Below are 19,986 nucleotides of genomic sequence, written 5' to 3' on the forward strand. Positions count from 1 at the left end.
AATTACCCCCCCCCCCCCACACACACACACACACACATACTTCTGTATCCAGTCTCAGAAAGATTCAGCTACACTGAGGAGCAGTTAAGTGTCGGTGCAGATGAAGCATAAATGTGATTTTTCTACTGTGATTTTCATTAAAGTCAGCAGTTGACAAGCATATGTCTTATTGTGCAGCTGGCGCTCATATAATTTGGCCTGGAAGATAAATGCAGCTATACCAACAGTTGTGTTGCCTGTTTTATGGTGTAAAAAGTGTTAAGTCCCTCACTGGATGTAAGGGCTGTATGATACTCTAACAATGTTTCATTGTTATTCTCTTTAAGAATATTCTTCTTTGCTGGCTGCCCTAAAGTTCTTATTTAAATAAAGAGAAACAGCAGTCTGGCAAAAGCAGAGGTAAAATTGCACAGCTTTCCTCATTCTTTGTTTAATTCTACAAAAAGAAGCTTTGAAATTGGGTGGCTACACAGATGTATTTATTTTTTTGCCGTCAAGTCCGTCCTCATAAGAAAGTACTTGCTAGTATGTGTAACTGAGTTCTCGGAGCACCTCAGAGGTAGCTATTCATGGTGTCAGTCCACAGGATGTGTCAAGAGTTGTTTGAGTAATAGTGCGTGTTTATTTTGTATATGTTTTTCTACCTATCTATATGTTAGCAACACAGCTGCATATGGGAAAGGTGCAACACTGATTAGTCTTCCTATGCCTCATCAGAGCGAGTAGTTCCACCCTGGGAACTGTTCATTCCAGCTCACAGTGATGATACACTGTCTCTGTGTGATGAGCCCCTCTTGGTCAAGTAAAGTCTGGTGCTTTTTTTTTTGCACAAGCAATTATTCTGGTTTGTGATTTGATAGTGACTGGGTTGATATCAAATTCTATCGCTAATTAAAGACTTTGGTTCAAAATGGGCATATTTCAAATGAAAAGAATAAAAAAAAAAAGACAACCAGAACACAAGATGTGGTATGTACAGGTTTTCAGTCAGTACAGTGGGTTCAGTTCGTTGGTAGCAATCTCACAAAGCCCTAAAGATCATGGAGCAGGGTGTTTAGTCTTATTATGTGCTGGCCCGTCACTGTCATACCCTTAATCAGAGTAAATAATGTTCTCTTGGGCTTTACTGTATTGCCCATATTTCTGCCAGTTATTCTCTGCCTGGATGCAACTCAGCCAACATTTAGTCACAGCAAGCAAAGGAAGAAAGACTTGGAAAAAGTGCAGATAGCTTGTTCGTTGAAGATGTTGAATTTAGAACAGGGTTTACACACATCCAGAGTCTCTTCAGAGAGTCCTGAATTCCCCTAGCTGGGGACCGTTGTCTGCTTTCCGAGAGTCGAGTAGAGTAAGAGAAATCCCAGCAGCGCTCTCAGCTTTTCCTCTCCGCATAGAGTACTGTAATTAGATTTCTTCCACCCTCCTCCTTGTCCAAGGTTTATATACTACATTGAGAATACCTTCAGTACACATGCAAACAAGAATGAATGAACAGGTGCACCTGCTGCCTTTGTTCTCCTCCAAACCCTGTTTATGTATAGAAAAAAGACAAAACAAGAATGCGACTAAGAGGTTTATTGGAATTCCCAACACTTCTAGCAGCTGTAGAGTTCCTCTCTCCCGTAGTGTGTCCTCTCTCCCTGTACCTTCCTGCAGGTTGCCCTGGCCCTGGAGCTCTATGTTTCTGATGAGCAGTCACCAGCCACATCAACCTGATCAGTGTTTGATTGTTGTGTCTTGTTGCTTTTCTTCTTTTGTCTCTCCTCTATCCACTCACCCCAACTGGTTGAGGCAGAAGGCCGCCCACCAAGAGCCGGGGTCTGTCGGAGGTTTCTTCTGTTAAAGGGAGTTTTTCCTCCCCACTGTCACCAAGTGCTGTTCAAAGGGGATTTGTTGGGTTTTCCTTTGTAATAATATTGATAACAGTAAGGTCTAGACCTTACTTTGTAAAGTGTCCTGAGATGACTTTTGTTGTGATCTGGTGCTATACAAATAGAATTTGATTTGATTTGATTTAGAGTTGTATATACAGTAACTAATTAGAGGCAGAGATAAGACATGTGGAGCTCTGCATATTATTTCCATCTTTCACATTTTGTCTCTCACTTTCTCTTTCTTGCCACTGGTTGTCTTTATCAGCAAGGGTCCTACTCTGTTCAAAAGCGAAGACGCATTTATCACCCATTGGGGATTTGATAAGAGGCCACAGTTAAGCCTTTAACTCCGTTGTTTTAATTATGAGGCAGAATAATGCTTTCGCTTTTTATGTCTCGCTCCCTTATTCTGTCTTTGTCTCCCTCTCTCCTTGTACCACAACAAGAGGGCGGGGTTGTGACCTACCAGGCATTCAGACTGAAAGCAGGGGCTGCATTGTTTGTTTCAGGTACCAAGAAGAAGGCCATGTAAACAAGTAATGTAGAATGTTGTGAAGTTTTCTGCCACTGAAGTGCTCTGGCATGCTCAAAAGTAGAACCTCTGGCCTTTTTATTTCCCAGTCCCAGTGTTGACATCCCAGCTGTGTGAAAGCACTGAATGAATGACCACGGGCCTTCACGTCCTGGCCCATCATATCCTACTTGATTCAGAGCTATTTAAGTGGTCAGTTTCCCCCTATCCACTTCCTCATCATTTACCAGTTTATTGATTTGCCCTGTTTCAGCTTGATTCCAAGGCTTGTCTCTGTTTCTTTTTTTGTATAATCAGCGCCTCAGTACGTGGGGGTTGCATGGTATGAAAAAAGTTTTTTGAATAGGTAGTATCATAATGATACTTGAGTGATGATCATTCTCAACTTATTGATAAAAACATTAGCTACCTTAGCTAGCTCCTTTTCTTTGAGAGCTTAGTAAACATGGGATTCTAATGATTAATAAACGGTAGCAGGGGTAGATGTTAGTATTTTTAAGCACTGGCCCTAAAAGTCAAAGTACATTTTTGGTGGCTCATATGTAAATGTAAGTAAAATAATGCAGAAAAGGCAATTTAACACAACTTAACACAGCATTCCTTAACTGTGCCATCTATATCCCATATATTTCAGATTACATGGGCAGAATGAATATATTTATATGATTACTTAAATTGAAAACAAGATCTTTGAAAGAATATGGTACATATCCTCTCAGTCTCTCAGTTTATTCAGTTCCTCTTTTTCATACCCGCCACCCCCCTGAGGCTGATACTTCCTCCCTCCATCCCAGCATCGTCCTTGTGTCAGTCACATGTGCTCCACAGTACATTACATCATTAGATGGGTTCTATTCTAACCACCTAAACACCCTTTCACTCCTAAATTTTCATAGACATTTTTATAGTTTGTGTTTTGTGCTTGTGGTTCTTCTGTAGGGATTGTGTTAGAAGTTTGATTATACTTAGCAAACCCATACTTCAGCAGCCCCAGCATAACGGCAGCGAGCTGGTGACAAGTAATTTAGCCGTTTGCTGTTTTCGTAGAGTATTGCCCTAAAAGGCTCAAATGAATCAGGGTGTTTGTGGAGTGGTAACGTGGTGGTGAAATGCCGGGTGGTCTGAAACACGGGGTCTCATTCTCAGTAGAGATCTGATAAAGCTGGGTGGCCACTATGGGCCACCTTCTGCGGATATATGGTGGCCACACTAACTCTTTGTGGCCATGGCCATCGGGCCATGGTTAATGTCAAACCCTGCTATGGTGCATCTGTTGTAAAGAAACATAAGGATCATAGTTTGGTGAATTCAGGATGATTAGATACCATGTTGGGTACCAAATGGCCAAAGGGCATGCATGCTCCTACAGCGATAGATTGCATGCTGACTGTTTTAATTTCCCAGCTACCTTTGCGATTGTGTGTGTATCTGGAGGACACAGGAAGGGGATGTTGCACAGTGTTGATGGCTGAGAGTGATTTATTTGGAGCCGGCGCTGCAAGACATCATTTTGTATTCCTCTGTCATGCCACATCAACAGCCACCATTTCATGATGGATTATTTTCCAGACTTGCACTTTAATAACAGCCACCCTTCAATACACATGCACACATTGCATGTTCACTCCTACATAGCTGTGCAGATGACAGCTCCGTTCAGAATTACATTAGGTGTTTGTGTCAAAAACAAAGAAGGAGAAAGGGAGGAAAGGTCTGAAGGAAAATGGCTTATGCTGGAGGTAATCAGAGATAGGAGGAGGTTCAGTGTCATGACTGGAACTTAGCTCACAATTAGCAAGTCCAGTCTTGTAGCCTGAAGGAAGAGTCAAGGAAGCTACACAAACATCAAACATGATTAAGATGTAAATGAGGGTTTCTTTACTGTTCTTTATTTTGCAGCCTAACTCACTGACTGTTCTTGGCATTTAAGTATTAAAAGGTGTTTCCAACAAATTCACCACTTAAGGTGAATATTACTCAGATGACTGCAGCATATCAAAATCTTATGAACAAAACACAGGTGCATATTGGACAGGCCTCCCCTCTCATTTCTGTGCATTTTTCTGCAACCCCTGAGCAGAATTCAATTTGATTCTGGGTAATTTCCCTCCAATATGTTTTCTGACTGCTTACTGTAGGTATTTTCTGAGCGCTCTAACACCCTTCCTCTTCCTCTCTCCCTCTTTCCCCATCCTCCCCACCTCGATCTGTCAAAGCAAAGGCCAGTCCCCAGATGGGAGTCTTTATCACAAAGAAAAGCACAAAAGAACCAGAACTGTTTCAAGGCTGACAGGTAAATGGGATTTCCACAGAGGCTGAAACAAGACATGAAATTATCAGCACAGAGGCTGCATGTTTTCACAAGGGCAGCTACTCAGTAAGAAAAGGGAATGGAACAAATGTAACAAAGCATGGAGAATAGGCAAAATGGGGGGAAATGGGACTTAACAGTCCTCCACGGAATGCAGTACCACTATTTAACACTCTCTGAACACTCACAGTGCCTCTTGTGTGGGAACTCCTCAGTGGGGAAACCATAACACATACACTTAGCCTTGTTATAGGTTCCATTTTCTATATGGCTGAATGGGGTAGGTGTTGTCAGAGGATAGGGGAGGATTTTATTTTTGATATAGCTCAATGTCTAGAGCCACAGCACTAGCTTTAAAAGTTTACATCACTAGGCTACCCATGCTGAGTGTACTGTGAGATGCTTTGGATAACTTTACAGAAAATGATAAGTGCTGCTTTGTTTGAAATGAAGCAAAGGGAGACGAGTTGTTTATTTCATTTTCCTAAAAGGGCGTACACTACTATTATACTTGGAGGCACAGTGCATGTAAGGCAACAAACTCAAGTTTTCAACTACAGCAGCCGTTTGCACTTATCCTACCTGACACATCTTGAAATCAGCTGCTGAAGTCCTGCACCTGAAAGACTTGCTGTTAAATATAGTAATATCATGCCCCCTCAGATGAATTGTAATGACTGTCATGATCTCTAGCTTTTCGTCTAGTGCCATCACAGGTCAACATTTTCATTCTCTTCGCTTTTAGGTGAATTGACTGCACTAGTAGTAGCGAAGTAGTAAACAAGTCTTGGCTTGTTTCTGTGGGAATCGAACTAAATACAACTGACCTTCACTGACCTGTGCATTTCACAGCCCACCAAAGGCTGACTAGCGTCTGGCCTTTACTCCACCTGAGTCAGGAAGGAGGGTTGCCAATGTGGGTCTACCCAGCAGCCCTAAAAGCTCTAAGAGAGGTTGCTGACCATTAGTAGGTACATGCCACAATACAGAAAAGAAGTTCTCTTTTTACTCTCTTTGAAACAGGGTATTTGGGGATTTTAAATAATGATTTGCATCCCAGCATTCTCAGGCTTTGAAAAAATGCCTTACCTTTATTCATGTTCTGGCAGACATTTTCAGAGCTCACCTTCGTATTCTGACTGCATTGCAAAGGGGACGATTTTCCCACCTTCTTTTTTTCAGTCGTTTATCTTTTATTCATACAGACAGTCTTTTTGGAGGTTCAAAATGCTTTTCTTTCCCAAAAAGGCCATCATTTCTCTGAGTGACTTTTACCATACAAGAGCCCAAGCGGAGTGGTTTGGCTTCTAAAGCTCTGAGCGGGACATGCTCAGGTGATTTCAGGTCAGGATATTTAGCCTTTGCTAAATTGTTTATATGAAATGGGTTTTGCTCCATAAGAGCCAGTGATATAGCCTGTAGAGTAAGATGATTCCTTTCCTTGACATACAAATTGTCTAATGGTTTAGTCCACTTCAGATCTCAGCTATATTTGAAAGAAAGCCTGCAGTGTATCATGATGACCTAGCAGAGAGCCCATTCCACCTGACGGATATTAGACAGATGAAAGTAAAGTGAAAATCTAAGCCTCTGTGCCTTGGAGGAGAAAACTAGGAGGTGAATCCTCCAGAGAACAGAATACAATCTGTTATTCTGGTATTTGAATAGTAGGGCTGCCACTAACAACTATTTTTCTATTGATTAAACTATAAGTTATTGTGACAGTTAGTCAATCAATCTAAACTATTTTCCTCCAGAAAGGTGCGTCATCAAAACACAACATGCACAAGCCATAGACTGTATAAAATAAGGCTCAACATAATGCACACACACCCTGGCACCATCAGTCAGTATAGAATAAGCCTAGCCTAAACATTTTCTCAAACACCTGTTCCATGGAAATTCTAAGGCAGTGGGCAAATGACTTTATGGTTTTAATAATGGGTTTAGCAGCTACATAGACAAACATATTAAGAAGCTTTCACTACTATTGCCTTTTCTGGCAGTTCATCATCCATTATAGCACCTGTATTTTCTCTTCAGGTGCTTGTGCATATTGCTAATGTTGCTGTGGTACACCAATGAAACTTTAGACACCACCCTGCTGTTTTCTGTTAATTTGAGATACTCCCATACTTTCAAAGCTTTGGGTCTTTGGAAACTTCTACACTAAACCTCGTTTGCAAATGAGTCAGACTCTGCAGACTCTGTTGCAGCCGCCATGATTATCTAAAACTTTTATCTGTGCTGGAGCTGACCAGTGATAGCTGACGTAAGCACTCAGCAACTATGTAGTGATATTGTTCTTCTTCTGTGGATTTTACTTGTAGTTGGCAACCAGCTACGTAGTGATAGTGAATCTAAGCATTTGTTTTAATGAAGGGGTGAAGCGTTTTAGAAGTAAAAAGATTTTATTTTAAAAAAAAAGTTAAAAATATTGATGTTGATGTAATCGATTACGTCGACTTATTGAGGCAGCCTTATTGAATAATAGTGTTGAAAAGAAAACAGCTAGCAGAGAGATGTTCACAGACATCTTAAAATACACCTGAAGTGCAGATCTGAGTGGATACTTGTAACTAGATATCACTGTTTACTCTCGCAGTACATTATTGTAGTATATGCAAGTTGCATTCAGTATGGAAAATATTCAGAAATTATTCAAATTGTTCTGACACTTGCAGTTGAGCTCTGGTGCATCCTACTATCAATAGTCACTGAGAAGCATCTACAGCTTGGTTAGAGTCCACCTGTACCTAATTTAATACACTGGCTACAATTAGGAAAGGCACACACCTGTCTGTACAAGATCTCTCAGTTGATGGTGTATGTCAGAGGGAAAACCTGACTGTACATATACTTACTGTTCAAAAGGCTTTTACATTGTAATTCATTAACTTTTTTCAGCGGTTTTATTAAGGGAATAGTTTGACACTTTGGGAAATGCCCTTATTTGCTTTCTTGTTGAGAGTTAGATGAGAAGTATGTCTGTTAGCAGAGAGCTGGTTCATTCAGCTGGACTGGAAACGGGGGAAACAGCAACCCTGAGTCTGTAAAAGTGTATCGGTGTTCACCTAGCAGCGCCTGTAATGCTCATATTTAACATAGCATATCTTGTTTGATTCATCTGTTCAAAAACAAAAGGGTAAAAATGGCAATTTGTGGTTTTGTGTGGGTTCCTGCTGCTTTATGCTAAGCTAATTGGCTGCTGGTTCGAAGTCTTAGCAAGAAAATGAATAAGCCTATTTGCCAAAATATAGAACTATTCCTGTTCCTAATTATTGATAAGTTTAGTAAGATTTGTCAGTCAAATATTAATGGGCAACTATTTTGATAGTTGATTAGCCTAATCATTTAGAGTTATCTTTTATTTTTTAAACAAACACAGCACAACTCAGCTACATGGATGCGTCATATGTGTCACATATACATATGGAAGCTCCCTGCTGCTGCATGGTGGTGTCATGGGGCACGTGTGTGGGATGTGGATCATCAGGGATGTCGCACCAGATCTCAGACACATTGACACGTGTGCATGCATGCAGAACTCTTTCATTGTTGGTGCGATTAATCGTGGAAACTTTGGGAGTCTTTGAGAGTTCAGAGTTTTAACTTTAGCAAGACTTTTTTTTCTATCCTCCTGGTGGTTAATTTGTCATCACTATTACAGGATTCATTCTTGTCTGTCGCCTCTTACTATTGCTGTCTTCCTCCCACCACCTCATCTCTATGAGGTGTCGAAGAAGTCACAGCAGATACTGTAACAAATCCAACATGACATTTGCACAATCAGTGTTGCTAACTGAGTCATCTGGTGAACCCATCAACCACTTTCCCTGGTTCACACTTGTGTTGCTGCTTTGCTTTGTTTTCTTTCACAGAGTCTGAATAATTGTAGTTAAAGTGTGTAATTCTGGTAGGACAGATAAAAATCACTTAGGTGTCTGTCAACATAGAAGAACTACGCCACAGAACACTAACACACATGCCTATACGCCCCAAATCCCACAGAATAATGAGTACATTCTTTGGCCTAGAGTAGCAAAGGGCATTTATGACCTTTCAGCCCTTATCTAGAAACAACAAGGGCACACATTTACTGAAACGTGTGCACACGTGTGATTAGACAGTGTTGAGCCTCGCCAGTTTTTCATTCACCTACAGCAGTGGCAAGGTTATATGAAAGGCTATAATTCCTGTCCCCCCCCCACACACGTAGACAAACAGATGCATGGAATGTATGTTCTCTAATGATATTGCTGCAGGCCCACCCACAAGTCACTGGAGGGTGGGCTTTCACACAGTGCTGCCCCAGATTTTGATTGTATTGAGCCCATGCACACACATACCGGCCCTAATCATCGATTTCCATCTACAGTGGATTCATTATTTAATAGTCCAGCATGCGCAGCGCATCACTGTCCTCAGCTGCCTCCAAATATTAATATAAATTTAGGTCACATTTGTATTCCTGTGCTGTGTGATTTTGCAGAGTGGTGGACTTGATGATTCAGGGCAATCTCACAGTGCTGACATTGAAGTAGTATCGGCAGCAGATACATAAGTGTTTTTCACAGGGATCTTTCGTGTCTTTGTTGTGCAGATTTCTGGGACAGACTGATGTCTTTCTCATGCACAGACTGCAATTTATTCTCTTTTGTTGCCAATTTTCATCTTTCTTTTTTTTTTTGGCTGGGTGTTTCAGAAGACGAGGCTACAATCAGCCAGACTCCACAGAAACACTTGCAGTTGCAGAAAATAGCGCAGCTCATTTTCTTTGCCAAAAGCCTGCAGTAAGCTCATTGTAAACCCTCTTACCTACACTTACTGTATGTGCACACTTGAACATGCACACACATGCTTATACTGGAAGGAAATTGGAATACACACATCCAATCATAACTTTTGCAGACCTTACTCTTTTGTAATTGTAAAGCACTTCACTTTATCCTGACAATACAGAGAAAACCAGCCAAAAAAATGACCCCTTCTTTCCAGAAAGTGAAATAGTTTCTCACCAAAATGTATTCACAAACTCTAATATTTCCTTCACACATAACCAAAACTGTTCATTTTGCACCCTTCATTTAAAGTGAGGCTTGTTTGGTGAAGCCATTTTAAGTGTGCAGTCATTTCGTGATGCAGCTTTGGCGCTGCTGGGCCGAACCGTACTCCCAGCATTCTGTTCACAATGTCATTTGTAATTGAAAATAAATTGAAAGTTGTGACTGCTCTAGTTGAATTTTCTTTGGATTTCAAAATATTCTATAATTGGAAGGCTTTCTGTCTCTTTCTTTCTTTTTGTCTTTTCTGTCTTTCTTTTTTCTTCCATTATGTCCTCTTTATACTTCATTTTGTCTTGCTTCCTTCATCTTAATTTTTCCCACCTCGTTTTACCCATAAAACATTTAAATATTAGCAATTATTGTTAATAGCAATAATAGGGAATATATTGTGCTAAATATGTGAGTTATAAATATAAATCTATCAAATACCAATAAATTGAGCAGCAGGTTATTGTTTAAAACACAGAGCGATTTAAAATCAGAACTCTTCTGGTAGAGGAAACGTTGAATAACTGGTTTTCATCACTAACGCTGCATATTTTGGTCACTTTGTGCTTTATTTCTTCATGTTGCACCTTTGTTTGGGATGGATAAGAACACAGGGACAGACATGGTGCAGTTTAAAGCGGTGATATAGGTAGAGAAGAAATAAATCATGTCACCAGCAAACAAAGTCATGTTCTTGTGTTCTCACATTGAATGCTCAGATTTATGTAGTTTCATCATTGCTGCCCCATATTCAGCATCCTTACACTTTTTCTTGTGTCATTCCCTGTCTGTCACTCCTTGGCACAGGGGTGAAGGCGGTCTTCTCTGGTCATTACCACCGAAACGCCGGCGCCTGGACATGGTTGTAAGCTCGGCCATCGGTTGCCAGCTCGGCGAAGACACCCATGGAGTCAGGTTGGTGGTGGTAACTGCTGACGATGTCATCCATCGCTACCACAACCTGGAACAGCTGAGAGTGCGAGGCATGGACGAGGACCTCAGGAAGCTCCTGCAGGCCTGAGGGATGGTGATGGGGGGATAAACAGAAAAGTCTGGCTTATCAGCAAAAACAAGTTGGTAAACCACCTTGTTTGGGTTTCACAGTACTGAGGAACACAACAAGGTTTCTGGATATCGGCGCATGAGCCAACTCATGTGCCAGCAGTTAAGAATGTGAATTATTAAAACTGATCAATTGTGTACTCATTGAAGTGGAGAAAATGTATAAGACCTGAAATAAGAGAAACTCAGTGAATTTAAACCCATAAAGACAAGACCACATGCTAAGCAATCATTATAAAGTATAAAGAATGTTTAGATACAATTAAATTGAACAACCTCTCTCTACTGAATGTTAAATTGGATTATCTGTTGGCAGAATGGGTGTTATTACCTCTGCTCTTGCTGTTGTAGTGGTTCCTTTATGGAGAAGCACCACTTTTCCACACAGTCCTCCTATATCTGAAGTAGCATTGCATCCTCTGACACTCATGTCTGCAGTGTAAAATGTTGAAGGTTCAAGACAGTATGCTATGTTGTCAGACATTTCCATCATTAAAGGAAGATTGGACCATAAATTATTGACATTTCCATCAGAACAGCTACTGGAGGTGTGGACATGGAGGCGTGAGAGTGTAACAGGTGAAGTTTTACATTAGTGATCCTCAGTATCCAGCTGTCGTAGCTGTTTGCTGAAGTCTAATGCCTGGGTGGCATCCTATGCAAGCTAATCACATCACCATATTGTGTGTGGTTTTGTTTATTTTTAACTTTGTACATTGTTTGACTGAGTTGGCAGATGCAGAGCTGACTGCTGACCTCTGATCAGCCCCTTACACCCTTGCAGGAAAAACACACACTGTTCAGAGTAAAACTGAGATATTTTCTTTATTGTCCAGCCTGTGTGCTCTTTTACATATGCTGACCTAAGGACTGCTCTTAATCCATATTAATTATAACAAAAAGGTTTCTTGTTTTCTTAAAGTAATCCTTAAGAGCATGGCAACATGGTGGCAAAGGCAGAATGTAAACTCACTGACTGGCTTTTCCAGAAAAATGTGAGCAGAAATATTGTAGTATCAAAAATGGGGCTTAATTTAATGAGAATCTCAAGAATCATACCTTTTAATGTTTTTTTTTTTCTCATTTGTTGGGCAATACAGTAAAGTGGAGTTTATATGTTCCCAACTAATCAATAAGTTTGAGTTGTTCTCCAGCAGAAAGTTTCTAATGTACAGTAAATGTGATCAAATCAAGTTACTCCATTACCAGTAAATTACTCTGTAGCACCAGTGTTGCAATATCTATTTAGTTTCATGTCACTTTGTTTATGAAAGCATAAATTGGGTTTCATTTCCCTGTGATGTTTTTATAAGGACAGTATTTAATCATCGGGTCATGGTTTCAGTCAGAATTTACAAGGCCACACTTTACATTTAAATGACAACTAATCAGCTTCATCTGCACATGTGCAGGATCCTTGCAGTGAACTCTGCACAAACAGAAGTGTGAGTGTGTGACTGTGTTGTTAAGTGTCTGGACTGGTGTCAAACTGATAAAACATAGTGATACTGATGTGATCCAATTAATGGTGGGAGGAGCACAGTAGTTCCTGACTGTTCAGTCCGGGCTAAAACAGCCTGACCGTGTTAGGAGTTACCTTGCAGGCTTATTGAGAGCTCACAGTCCTGAGATTGTCTTTATCTGCAACAAAATGACTTTCTCTGTGAGCCCTAAATGATTCTACTCAATTACACTTTCCACACACACACACACACACAGACTCTCTCAGCAACCCTGACCGACTGGGAATGTAAGAGAGTTGTCATGGCAACCTTTTAACACATCTGTGTGTCTCGGAGAGAGACTGTGAGCGAGAGAGAAAGTGTACATACTCCCTGTCTGTGTGTGTCTGCCTGTGGTCTGGTGGTTACAGTAGGTGATTTTCCATCAGCGACACGATCGCTGACCTCATTTCACACTGATGGATTCTGTCTCTTTTCCAAAAAGTCAGCATGCGATGGAGGGAGGAGCGGGCGTTTGGGAGGAATGGATAATGAGTATGATGTGTGAAAGACAACTCAGCCCATCTCCTTCATTTCCTGTCTGAGAAGGAGCCTTATGTCCTTATCTATTTTTATATATCCTAATGGTAGCCAAAATCAATCACATTATGCTTTGTTGTGTGTGTGTAAATTTGTTTTACAGCACATTTATTCAATGAATTTGCGGGAACATCAAACACTTTGACTTGTGCCTCTGTTGAATTGTAATGAATGACCATACTGAGCACCATAACTGTAATATGACTGGCTATTTTTATAATAAATGTTGATTTTATCTAACCATTTTAGTCTGTGTTAGACTTTCTTAGCAGTTTAAAAGCTGGATTTGAATGAACAGCCTTTCGTGCATTTTATTATTTATTTATGGTTGTAACCCATGTTGTCTGGAAATGTCCTGAACTGCAGAAATCTGAAAGGGAAACCATTACTAAACTATTTATGTTTATCAACCTGTTGCTCTGTGTACCTGAGGCTAGCAAAGAAGTGTTTCATAAACCAGGCATAGCTCTGTAAGTCAGGATTGTTTTTAAAAACTTGTTTTCACAAAGGAGGTTTAAATGTGTTTGAGCTAAATAACTAAGCTTATTCACCTTGACTTGCCTGATCCTGGTCAGGTTAGTTCGACTTACCTGCTTCTTCCAGTCTGACTGAAGCAGTGTTTTTTCCACACCTCCTCCCTGAAGGTTCCTCTTTAAATGAGTCAATTTGCAGTTCACATCTTACTTCTATGCTCTAAATTGTTGAACTACAGTGCACTTCCCATAATCCTTCAGGGGAAAACAGAAAAATATTGTTGCCATGGATTCAGTGAGTTATGGTGTGGAGGACAACTTGAGCCCTGTGGTTTTTTTTAACTCTTTATTTCCTTTATGGCAAACTGGCACCTTTAAAGGTCTGCTGAATTAGAATGTGAATACCCAAACCAAGCAAAAACAACAGGACCTGTCGCTACCTGAGGGCTCAGCCCGGGTTCGGACAGCAAATTAGAAATTGTGTCCGGGTTCGGACATATACTGTCATGGCCAAAAATATTGGGTCCCCTGCATTTCTGTCAGATAACGCAGCACTTCTCCAAGAAAATTGGTTCAGTCACAAATGTGTCAACTAAGGTGTTTATCAGCAACCGGTTCATCTATATTTGTAGCTCAGCGCTGTTCTACACATGTTTAATATATACCACTTCTAAATTATGAATTGATGTGATCCGTGCACGGTGTTTCTCATAAACCAGCAGTTACTACACTTCGTCTTATTACATTAGCTCCAGATTGTTTTGCCACCCTTAGGATAGACCAATCAGTCCACTGTGTTTGCAGTGTAGACTGATGAAATTTTAACATGTGTGGCTTTCTGTCTCAGTTTGTTTTAGTATTCATGTGACACAGTTTGTGTTAGCCTCTCCAAAAAGCAAAAACATGTCTGGCTCCAAAGAAACACCTCCTCGATTCTGGCAGCTAAATGGATCATGATGACTATGACATGTATTCATCATTTAAAGCTCAGTCTTCTTAAACTTGTATCCATCAAAACATACAAATCTGGAGATGTACTGTATCATTAGCTGTACGGAAGAAACAGCAACAGGCGATACAAAACATACCGTACAGTGCCACTGATGCATTTTAGCGTAGAAATTCATGCATGCTGCATTTTGTATTCATATGTTCTCCACTCTTTGTGTGTTAAATTAGAGATCCACTGGCTCAAGGGGAATGAGCAGCTGGGGACTGCTCGCTTGTGGACTCTGCAGTCGAACAAATGGCTGCTATTGGACACAGCAGAGGAGACTGAATGTAGGTTTGACTGCTTACAAGACAGCAATTTATTCACAAACATACACCAGTGTGCCTATGCATTTAGAGCTATATGCTTCTAAGACTGAGGTTTAGTCCTTGTGCTTGATTGCTTCAAAATTGTGATCATTTGTAAAAGTCACATAGCGGTCATTTCTTTTAAAGAACATAAAAGCTCACATTTGAAACTGTTGGCAAATGGTTGATAGTACAAGAAAAAGATGGCAGCTTTCTGGGCAGACCTGAGGTCAGTTGCATGACCTTTGATCTCTGCTGCGTTCCTGCAGGAGATTATTTTACTGTAACATGAAACATGAAAGCTAGTTCTTGTTTACTGATCCTCCAGTGCTCACATGTGTAAAAAGTACAGACATAGACAGACTATGTGCACCTAAGAGTCTCCCCACAACATTTTCATTTGTATTTTTCTCATACAAGCACACATGTCAATTACACATGGGTGTGGGTCGTAGGTCAGCTGCTTTTGAACATACATGAGAGGCCTGTGTACACCTTGATAGGCTGAAGGGGGTTAGTGGCTCATGAGACGCAAGCAGGAGCTTTTATTTTATGTTTGCCTGAGTGTGTCTGCTTCTAATGGAGTCTTAGCTGTTGCCGTTACAGGACAAAGACGACAGCGGTCATCGGATATTCTTGGCTGCCACACTGTGAGCTAGTATCTGTGGAAACGTGTAAGGAAGGTGAAGCAACCTGTTCAAAAGAAAAAAGCAAAGGCAGCATTCATTCATCAAAGCTTTTAAATTCAAGGCAATGACAGCTAAGGTGGTTGAATTACACACTCCATGAGTTAGTGCTCTCATTCCCATTGCTGCAATAGAGAAGGTAATTTCACAACACAAATCTTCCAGGATATAATGCCGAAGGACTTAAATCCAACTTTTATTTGGTTCACTCACATTATTTCATGCAGGAATCTAGAAGGACCCACAGTAAATGGGAGATTTGAGAGGTAAACAATGACACCACTGAGGGCTTTATCAAAAATTATACCCAAACTGAGAATTGCTTTCTAAACAGATTTGTGTCGCTAGGCAATAATTCCTGATAATTCTGTGATATGATTATCATCTTAAGTAGAAGACTTTTCTTGAATTTGAATGTCCAGTCATGCCTGCTCTGCTCCCAGACTCTGACTTCTTGTCACACACAAGAGCTGCTGTGTATATTAAACAGTAACTCTGAATTCAACCAGATCATTCAGCATTGTATCCAGTAGGGAGTGACAATAGTGCTTGCCATGAGATATCATGATATTAAAATGTGACAATAATTATTGTGGGATGAAAAAACTGTCTCCCAATATCACTACATAACAGAACCAGAGCAGCAGCCAGCATGACAGAGTGTGAGGGTGAAACTGACATAGAAGATTTTTTATGTTCAGTTTGTGGACAGGAGTTCAGTTAGAAGGTCACCCATAGCTCAGTGTTTTCTGTACATTGATTTATTTGTGGTGGGTCTCCACAATATCAATGCTGACTGCCAAATATTGATTTAAAATAATTAAATGTTATCTCGATATAATGCTGTGCGTAGCACATGTATTCACTCAGCCCATCCATGCTCTATTTCTCTCTCTCACACACACAAACAAATGACAACAGACAATTTGTCAACAGTTCCTCCTCTCCATGTTTGTTCTAATATGTTATTAGAAAGCTAGTAGACTGGCTAAGCTAACAGCTGTTGCCGAGGTTAGCACACTGTACTGTATATAGCATGGATGTATATGGGCTGCTCTGCAAGTGGATGGAGTTAATGCTAGTTCATAAACTCCAGCGCTGAATGTTTGCCCCCCTCAGTCCTTGGCAATATTGAAAAACACACCGACTTTTGTCTGTGCTGACTTAAACTTGAGCCTAAGAAGGTTCATGTAGTAACTCTTCCAGAACTTTTGATCACACAAACCTGCATCAACTAATATTTTTGGCCACTTTGCAGTAGTGGAAACAAGTTGTAAACACAGCTTTGATGTATTATCACCTAAAGTGTTATGGATAATGCCCTAAACAGCTTGATTTACACATCCAGAAGATGAGAGGCAGTAGCATGTAGAGTTGTGCTTGAGCATACCTGTGAAATGTACTGTAATGTTCCCTCCCCCTTTCGCACTTTTTCTGCCCACACTAATTTGTCTCAAAGAAGCAACGAAGTCACTGGAATCTTTCAATAAGAGATTGGTTTACTTGCAGCAAGGAAAGGAGACAAGTCAGCATAGGCATACAGAGTTGTCTGAATGAGCTTAGTCTAAACATCACATTATATAGGGCAAAGGGAACTCCCTAGAGACGCATCCCAGGCGTTCAATCAGGTTGTAAAAAAGATTTGAACAGGAACTTGAGAGGGTTTGCCCTGATAACCCCTCAGACACTAAACAATATGTTGTCTGTGTATCTTCACAATATATGGCAGGAAAGGTTTATGGCTGATGGTCCTTTAAGTCTGGGATGCCATTTGTTTGAACATATAACAACACACAGAGTACTAAAACAGAGATAGATCATGTCAGTTCAGATCTGTGGTCTGTTCTGAAAGTTTAAAATCCATTGAATAACATATGTTGGTTAATATATTGATTAAAACACAGTTTAAAACATACTTAATGTAATTTTCATCACACTTTAGCTGCTAAATGCTCTGGTATGTTCAGTTTCATACTGGACAGGTAGCATGCAGTCATTTTTATAGCTTTTCCAAAGAAAACTATGTTGGTGAGAGTAGTAAGAGTGAACCAACCACAAAGAGGTTAAAATTAGCCAAAATTACCCTCAGTTTACAGCTAATATACTCATGCTACAAGTGTAAGACTTAGATTGGCTCTCAAAAGGATACAAGTACAGGAACATGCACACACAGTACACACACATATGCATTTGGCCAGGCTCCAGTACACCGCCCCTTCATTTCTCCATGCAGCCCACAGGTGTTGGGGGCACGCAAATGAAAGTTGGCGTATCCAATCATTTCCTGACATCAGGGTGCCGCCCCTCCTGGCGATGAGCCCGCTGACAAGAGCGAGCCATCTGGGCAGCAGAGAGCCAGCGACAGGCCCATCTATCCCCATGCCCTGCCCTCTGGGCCTGAAGCCAGCGAGACAGGCTGGGAAAGCTGGCGGGGATAAGCACTCCTCGCTCACTCACCAAGCTGGAGCATGTTTTGATGATTCCAGCATTCAGTGGGGTCAATAATGTGTATGAATAACTTTGTTTTTATGGGCACAGGTTTGTTACGTAGTCTGACTGGTCACAGATGTATCCCAACTGTTGCATTAAGGCCATAACTAATCCTTCATATTTTCACATAAATGTTTTTTTCACTTGATTACCAGATGATACAAAGTCATAGTGATATTAGACTGACTTGTGATGTGAAGTAAATGTATTCAAACACCTCAAAACATGCAAACTAAATATGCAGTCAAAACAAGATTTTCTCATCACTTTTCTCTTGTTTTTTCAGATATTTTTCTGTACATTTCAATCTCACCCATCAATCACAGCTGAGGGAGACACTACTAGTGGAGTGCCAAAGCATCAGTGATCGCAAAAAAACATGTAAGAGGGTTTCAATACTCTTTGGCTAGGCTAATCACGGTTGACAAATAAGTACACGCACCATGGTGAGAGTCAGGGGGTTGGCCAGGGGTGGCCAATCAGATTCTGAGGGTGGTTGGTGCCACCCCTGGCCACCCTCTTGGCTCTGCATGCAGCATGAATTTTGCATTTGTTTCTGTGGTCATGTTGTTGTGGAGTAATTGACATGATTCACCTCAGTGGGGGGAAACAGCAGCAGCGGTGTTCCCAGCTGGGTGTAAATAAGGAGTGGAGCCAAGGTTACTTAAAGTGGCCATGGCGTGCTCATTTCCAGCCATTTAATGTTTAATCTTGGGTACTTCTAGATTAGCTTTGCACCCATCATAACTCCAAACAGCCTTTAATTATTTCAGAACAATAAAATCAGAGAGCCTCTTCCTGAAAACGAGAGAATAGTTAACCAGCAATACATCACATGTGGCAGACACACTGGTCTCAAGCAGTCAAAACAAACAGGTCCTGTGCTCCGGGGCAATCCAGTGTTGAACAATGATCATTCACCGCCTCAGGGGGACTTCACTGGCCGGCTGCTTGTAGGTTAGACCCAGCCAGGTAAAACAGCGAGTCCAAAATTGACTAGATTCAACTTATATAACATAAGTTTGCTGGATAACAATTGGGAAGTAGGGACTGGCTGTGACGAGAAAATTTAATTAACGAGCTTTAACGTGCTTCCTGCTTCCTATTTTAAGCTACAATATCATTCTAATTTTAATATGTATTAAAATGTGTTCATGTTTGGTTCATAAAAATGTACTAAATGAAATGACTAGGTGCACAGTGTATACTGTATGAGACGTAGTATTACAAAGATGACACCGACATTGACCGAGTGTTCTCTCACTTTGTGTTAGAGCAGACAACATGGTGGAATTTATTTATTTATTTTCTCACTTAGTCAGATATGGAACAGAAGGCTCTCTGTGACATTTACCCACAATACTGTTCTTCACACCACCACCAACTGGACTCCCACTCTCTCAAAGTGAAGATGGAAGATTGTTTCAACAGTTTAGTTGGACATAGAACACAACCTCCCCAACAACTAGCCACCTGCTGACTAAATATGGCCCAGTGCTGTTATTTAGCAGCACACAGGATGTGAATGTAGTGGCAGAGAGGCAGAGAGAGACAGGAGTGGTTCATAAGGACAAGGAGCACCTGTGCCCCCTAGATACACAGCACTGTGTGTGTGTGTGTGTGTATATCTCACTACAACTGTGTTTACTGTAAGTGAAAGTAATGTTTGTGAGGAAGTGTCCTGGAAAATAATGGGACTCTACAGTACGGCATTACTATAAACATCTAGATGGCTGCCTGAATTGAGAAACAATTTTCTACATATTGAGGCCATATCCAAGTGTGTTTTAACTAAATACCAGGCATCAACATGTTAAAGTTTAGATAACCCAAAAATATTTAGGCTCTGTAGAACAATTGCACCAGTAAATCACTGTTTTGTGTCATTTCTGATATGTAAGCTTGACTTGGTCTCCTGCGATTCTTGTGATCACAGCAACATAGTTGTATGTTAAATATAGCTCCACTGCCAGAAAGACCACGTACTGAAGAGCTATCGGAGTCCTGTTAAAGGTGTCAGGATTTTTACAGTATTTACATTAACATAAACAGTGGACACCTTTAAAATATTATTTTTGTCCATTTATATTCTAAGCATTTGCTAAAACTACTATTCAGTTTGGTAGGGACTTCACTGTGTTCTCCTTTATGCCCAGAATATGT

General features: G+C 40.7%; 1 protein-coding gene across 1 annotated transcript in view; it reads left to right on the top strand.

Moving 5' to 3' along the window:
- The window catches only part of cpped1 (calcineurin-like phosphoesterase domain containing 1), a 29,103-nt gene extending 16,003 nt beyond the window's left edge, over positions 1-13,100 (top strand). The window contains 2 exon segments of the mRNA XM_020620361.1: positions 10,579-10,620; positions 10,623-13,100. Coding sequence (XP_020476017.1) covers positions 10,579-10,620; positions 10,623-10,792 — 212 coding nt within the window. The 3' untranslated portion in view covers positions 10,793-13,100.
- Positions 13,101-19,986: the final 6,886 nt, after the last annotated feature.

The sequence above is a fragment of the Monopterus albus genome, unplaced genomic scaffold, assembly GCF_001952655.1.
Source record: "Monopterus albus unplaced genomic scaffold, M_albus_1.0 scaffold236.1, whole genome shotgun sequence".
Taxonomy (NCBI): domain Eukaryota; kingdom Metazoa; phylum Chordata; class Actinopteri; order Synbranchiformes; family Synbranchidae; genus Monopterus; species Monopterus albus.